This window comes from Benincasa hispida, chromosome 11 (assembly GCF_009727055.1).
Source record: "Benincasa hispida cultivar B227 chromosome 11, ASM972705v1, whole genome shotgun sequence".
Lineage (NCBI taxonomy): Eukaryota > Viridiplantae > Streptophyta > Magnoliopsida > Cucurbitales > Cucurbitaceae > Benincasa > Benincasa hispida.
The window spans coordinates 58,429,436-58,436,280 of NC_052359.1; the positions used below are offsets into that span (position 1 = coordinate 58,429,436).

Below are 6,845 nucleotides of genomic sequence, written 5' to 3' on the forward strand. Positions count from 1 at the left end.
TGGCCACTTGCACTCATACAAATCAAAAGATCGCCCTCAATGGCAGGAGTTCCCAACTCACTCAGGATTGAGGTCATGTTACCTATGGTCATCCTAATGAAGTGAAGTCTCTGTCATGAACGGGAGACGTTAACACTTCGTGGTCAGGTCTTATACAAACTCTTTGTATTGGACACCCCTGCTTGCTTGTCCCCAACACGAATGATCAGGATCAGACCATCTATGACAAGTAACAACATTTGTGACCATTCCACAAAGTGGTCCGCATCTTACCAAGATAAGGTTTCCCTATTATATCCATATACTACAGACCATTTTGGTTATCACTCAAGACATGATCCACTTGTATGTCACCACATACATGCTTGAGTCACATACAGATAACCAGAGATTTTATGTTTATTGGTTTATGGTAAAGCAAATAAAACAAGTAACTAGCAAAAATAAAAGATGTGAAGTAAATATCATATATTAACAATGCAAGCGTTCGTACAAATTGTTTACAAACTACAGGACACGAGACTTTAGGGCAACAACCCCAACAATTTTTATTTTATTTCTTCTATGTATTTGTGATATGAATGTTTATGAAGTTCTAGTATCGACTTTGTTTTATTTTAGGATATTATAATTATTTATTTATTTGTTATAGCATGGACTTCGTTTTCGTTGTTTTATTTATTATGTGAATCTTTATTTGGTTAATTATGTTTTATAGGTTATTGAGATCAAATTTTAAAAAAATTCAAAACTATAAATTAAAAATATTCGAAAGACAGTTTTCAACTAATGAAGGAACTCCCCACGCATATATTATTGCATTAGGAGTTCTTGTAACTCCCAATGTATAAAATAAACCGTCGGGAGTTCGAGCACTCCAGATGCATGAAACAACCGTCAGGAGTTCGAGAACTCTCGATACGTAGAAAACGGCGTCTTATAAGGCGTTGTTAGTTAGTGGAACTCCTGATGCCCTATACATGCATCGGGAGTTCCTTGACTAACTCCCGACGCCGTCCTTTCATGCGTCAGGAGAGGTTTTTCCCAACCAAACTCCTGACGACCCATTGATGCATTTTCCACCCTTTCCCAACGAATTGTGACATCGAGAGAAGTTCATTTCTTGTAGTGCTTGCGAACAACAATTTTACTGGCACAATCAACTCTACTTTCACCTTGGAGGAAGTACATCGTTATGGACATCCATAAACTTTTGAAATGTGTAGATACAATGTATTTGTAGTATTCGAATTGTTCTTGAAACCGTGTATTTTTTAATTCTCTTTTGCATTTAATTTAGTTGTTTTTATGGTAGTTTTAGTCATTTACTAATTATTATTTTCTATTATTTAAATTCGATTTGCTATTTTTATAATTTGAAACATTTTTATAATTTTACAAAGGAAACTTTAAAATTTGCTATTTTTCTTTCATAATCAAATTTCAAACTTTATTTGAAACTATTTTATCCTTTTTAATCCATATGTTCTTTTTGCAATGGAATCAAAACAAACAATTGAAATATCTCCCAATTTTGTGCATCTCTCTACCAGTGGATTATTTTTGAAATCCTAAAAAATTATTTTAGGAGAATCTTAACCTCCTAGGTTGTTATTTATTAATCTACCCAGAATCATTTGTAAAATTGTTACAATGTGCAAAAATTATTCGATGAAACTTTTAGATTTTAGCTTTCCTAAAAATTTGTATCTTCCCTTACATTTTTTTTTATTAAAAAATATTTCATAAATATTTTTTTAATTAAACAAAAACGGTTGCAATTCAAATCACATATATTTTCAAATAGTTACACAACTAAATTATACTAATTTAATTTTAATTTACTAAATATCATAACTAATGTTTTCTAATCTAAAATTAAAATTGATCACACACTCGTTTGCTTGTATCTAAACCGCATTAGTTGGGCAGTTGGGCGTAGTTTTCTTCTTGTAGGACGACAGTCAACGATTCATTTATAGAGATATATTAGAAACATTAAACAAAGGATATGGACTGATTCCCAAACTTAAAAGTAGAGTGGAAATAATAGTGTCACCATCACAACACAACCACTACACTTTGGCACTTTATTTTAAAACATATTAAATTTAAGTAATACGTGGCACTTTATTATTGGCTACAAGCATCTACTCGGCTGCTACACTTCCCCACGGGAATGGGTCAAAATAGAAAACGTCTCTACCATTAATCTTTTGCAATGGCCTTGCATTCTTCTCCTACAATCAAATTCATTTACAATAATCACAATTAATAAACAACCATTCCAAATTATTCATAGTTAACTTTTAATTACTTTTTATGAGTATGAAGTAATTAACTTACTTCTACGAGAGCTTGTTTAAGAAGTTCAACTTGATATGGTGCCACGGTTTGTACCTAAAAATATATTTATATATATATATGTGTGTGATGAAAAGGATGAAAGACAATAGGAAATAATTAAAAAAAAAAGAGAAAAAAGAAAAATGAAGAACCTTTTCCATGACAGTCCAAATGACACCTTCGGTACAAGGAGGGGTGGTTAGTGAACCAATATATCTAAAATATGTTCTTCCATCAAGCCTTGCTACTCTTGGATCCACTTTACCAAGAAATTCCTCACCTCCTTCAATGTCTATATATTTTATGTCCCTTTCTATCTGACATTATATCCAACAACATTTAAAAACAAGGAAATATTACAAAACTCAACTTAATTATCATTAATTAAACAATGATTCAAGGCAAACTATCTTTTTAGTCCTTAAGTTTTAAAGAATAGGTGCCTTTAGTTATTGAATTTTCAAAATTATTTTCAAAATGTACCTTTTTAGTCATTGAATTTTTAATAATAGATTTGAACAATCATTGTACTATTTTTTTATTCAATGAAAGTTTGAATTATAAATATATGTTTAAAAAATTATTTTAGAGAGAAGAGGTAATCTTAAAAATAAAAAAATAAAAATAAAAATAATGATAATAAATTAATGGAAAGACTTTTTATATATATTTTTGAAAACTTAGGAACCAAATGAACCTATTCTAAAAAACTCATGGACTAAAAAAATATGTTTTAAAAATTTAGGAACCAAATATACATATCTTCCAAACTCGAAAACTAAAAAAAGTAATTTTCCCATGATTCAAGCTATGTTTTTCTAGTCCAACTCTTTTAAGATTTTAGTTCCAAACAACTATTTAATATTCAAACCTCAAGATTAAACAAAACAATCACACTTTTTAGCAATGGCAGAGAGTTGAAGATATGATAAACAACTTTATTGGTATTTGGTTCTTTAGTTTATAATTTCATCCTTGTTTAAAATTTATAGACTAACTATTGACACAAAATTGGAAATTAAAATTTAATTTTCTCTCTAATAAAATTAGTTAATTTTTTTCCCTAAAAATGAAATAGGTCATGATTCTTTTAGAATACACGAAATTTAAAGTTCAAGATTAATAGGTATTCTATAAAGATTAGAATCATGACATATAATTAAAAGTTTATGTACTAAATTTATATTAGTAGCTTAAAATAGCAAGTATGGTTATATGAATCAAAGTTGATACTTCATTTAAATGAAATAGGAAATTAGTTTTTGATTAAAAAAAGAGTTTTTTTTAGGTACAAGATTTCACCTAAAATGTATTTAACAGAAATAATCTAATTATGATAAAGATATTTATTGAAAGTGAATTTATTTTACCATATAGATGAATGGATCCCGTCGACCGTACTCAAATAAAACACCAATAACAGCAATTTTTTGGGTAATATTGTTGACGTGGACCATGTGAAGCTCCAAAGGATACCTAATTATAATTAACATGTCAATTTAATTAATCAATTACACGTAATAATGCTATAAAAATAAAAATCTAGAGAGAAAATTACGAAAAAAAAAAATCAATTTTTTAACTTTTAAACTTATCCAATTGTATCAATTTCATCACTTTTATACCTAAATTTAAATAATATTTCAGTTTTAATTTTCTAACTTATATTTTCTTATCCAAATACCCTAAAAAGGTTTATGCATTTAGCGAATTATAGAACATATAAATGATAGGATCTAAGTTAATAGATTAGGATAAATTTAGAGCGGAAAGGGTTATTATCTCGAAAAATTGTGTAATTAAAAAAGAGGAGAGAGAGACGTTTTGCCATCTTGAGTATGCTCGGAAGGATGGTGCCAATGGTAATTTTGAAGTTGGTAATCTATGTTGTTGATTTTTATTGATCCAGCATTATTTCCTTTCCAATCTACCTGCACTCATTTATTTTCATTCTAACATCAACTTGTAAATTTTTCATAATAAAAAGGGAGTTAAAATATTATAAATATATGGAAGAAAAAACATACACAAATATGAGAAAGTGATAGCTAGCTAATCAATGTCAATTAATTAAATATAGAAATCTAGGAATCTTGCAAACTTGTAAATTCTTTAGTTGATTCATACGTCCAATTTTCAAGAAGTCTTTCCTTTTTTAAGAAGGGAAAAAAAAAAAGGTATTCCATTTGTTAGGTTTTGACACGTGTTATTATGTTATAATAATCATAAAGAAAAAGCAACACCTCTCTTTACATAATTAACAAATTTCACATTCCTTTTATCCTTATCCTTTATTCTCTATTTTAAAATTAAGAAGCAACTTCTTGTTATTTAAATAAATTAAAAAAAAAAGTTAAATTGTGCTTTCTTCCCATTTCCCCATTGATGAAACCAAATCTAAACTTATAATACTCTCATAAGTAATCAAAATAGAAAAACGAAGGGGAAAAGAACTCTATGGTTGGTTACCTTATTCAGTTTTATTTATTATTATTATTATTTTGGAAAACCTCTCATTTTCTACTGCAATTTCAAATAACACGAAACTATAAACGTATTTTGAAAACTCTTTTTTCTTTCGGATGAATTGAGATGCAACTATTTTGTCGTATTCGAGATCTCATATCTAACCACAAATACAAAGTGACTTGGAAGAGAATTTACCCATTGACAAGTAGGTTTGTGATATCATCAGAAAATTAGTTTTGATCACCGATTTCAAAATCCAAGTAAGTTAGGTTAGAAGGATAGTTTAGAGATGGCTTTATCGTTCTAACAAGAACTCTTTTGGAAAAAGACACAAAACACATGGAATAATATCATTAACAAGATTGATAAAAGAGAAAATGAATACAAAACCCAAATTTGGAAACAATACTTACAATAATTTCATGGCCATCGTTCCTGAGAATTGCATTTGCAAGTCTATGGTATCTTCTAAGATCACCCAAACTTCTATTGAAATCTGCAGTCCACTTTGACAAAGCAATAGGAGATTGAATGATTCCATTCGCACACTTTGCCCATTCTTTATTTAATTGTCCCCAAAACTTAGGGCCTTTGTCACTACATGGATCATAATCGAACTCTTCATTACTCTCTACTGTTATTGATAACAATGATATGAAGACAAAGAAAGAGATTAGTTTCATTCGAATATGAGTTTTTGTAAGCTTTTCCATTTCTTTGGGGGGCAATATGCAAATTATATATTTTGAGAGAGAGGTTTTAAATATTTTTGAGAGGTTTTGGTTTGGTTTTTTTGGTTGGACTAATCATGCATCCAATGCACCCTTTATATACCACTTTCTTATGCATGGGAATTTAAGTGTGAAAACTATTATATTCCATCGTGTGGAATAAGATATTATTATTATTATTTTTTAATTTAAAAAATATCTTGGTGGTCCCAAGTTTAAACATATTATCATTTTTACTCCATCTTTCTTTAAGTTCAACAGTTGAATTTTTAGCCAAATTCTAAAAAATAAAAAACCTATTTTTTTTAGTTCTCAAAATCTAGCTTGATATTCTAAATCATTGATGAAAAGTAGATAGCAAAAAAAGAAATTTGAAGGTGGAAGTAATACGCTTAATTTTCAAAACAAAAATAAAATAGTTACCAAACAGGGTCTTAGAGTTTGGATTTCTATTTTGGTTTTTAAGATTTCAAAATAATATTATATTTTTATCTTTGAGTTTTGAGTTTAATTTTCATTTGGTACTTAGGATTTCAATATTTACCCAATCAATCTTAATTGATTTTTTGTTCATCTTTTCAACCAATTCATTAAATAATAATTATGATGATGGAAGATACCATTTTAATAGTGGTGAAACATAATGAAAGGTTGAAGTGCCATTTTTTTTTTGTTTTCATACCTTCGAATATCTCATTTTAGTTGATGTATTTTTAGTATATATTAAATTTAATTCTTTAAAACTAATTTTTTATTGAAATTATTGACTAAATAACAACAACAATAATTTTCATATAATAAAATATAACGTGTGAATATATTTTCAACCTTTATAGTGAAATTGCAAATAGATAACAATAAATTTTTGAAAAATCAATAATAAACAATGCACCAGAGACTAAATTAAGATGTATGAAAAAGTACATGAACCGAAATTGAATATGTAAAAATACAAAGAATAAAATTGAACAGACTTTAAAGTATGATACCAAAATAATATTTTAAATTCTTTTGAATTAATTAATAGACATTAACAAAGACAAAAGATAAAAATGATCCATGTAAATCTTGAAATTTAGAAAAATATAAAACACAAAATTCAATAATAAAAATGATACAAATATTATATTTTTTAAACAGTGTAAAATTTTCTGTCATTTTGTTTTCCAAACATGCAATAAATATTGAAAAAGTTTCTTCGTATCTTGTTTAATTTTCGTTTTTCCCAATATTCAATTCATAGCGACAAATTATATTAGATGTTCTATTTTCTCAGAAAAATTTAATTGGATCACATGT

General features: G+C 27.8%; 1 protein-coding gene across 1 annotated transcript; it reads right to left on the bottom strand.

The window, feature by feature from the left end:
• Positions 1-2,150: 2,150 nt before the first annotated feature.
• On the bottom strand, positions 2,151-5,528 carry LOC120090781 (dioscorin dioA3-like). The gene is made up of 6 exons (XM_039048488.1): positions 5,229-5,528; positions 4,168-4,277; positions 3,717-3,822; positions 2,499-2,663; positions 2,347-2,400; positions 2,151-2,240 (listed from the first exon to the last, which is right to left on the bottom strand). Exons 1-6 carry the CDS (start codon positions 5,526-5,528, stop codon positions 2,151-2,153), a joined length of 825 nt encoding a protein of 274 aa, XP_038904416.1.
• Between the last annotated feature and the right edge of the window lie 1,317 nt (positions 5,529-6,845).

What these genes read in the sequence shown, in the direction of transcription:
- LOC120090781 (XM_039048488.1), bottom strand. Translation starts at nt 5,528, where the DNA reads ATGGAAAAGCTTACAAAAACTCATATTCGAATGAAACTAATCTCTTTC. An exon ending in ACGATGGCCATGAAATTATT is followed by an intron (nt 4,278 to 5,228) that starts GTAAGTATTGTT and finishes AAATGAGTGCAG; the next exon opens with GTAGATTGGAAAGGAAATAA. An exon ending in CATACTCAAGATGGCAAAAC is followed by an intron (nt 3,823 to 4,167) that starts GTCTCTCTCTCC and finishes AATTATAATTAG; the next exon opens with GTATCCTTTGGAGCTTCACA.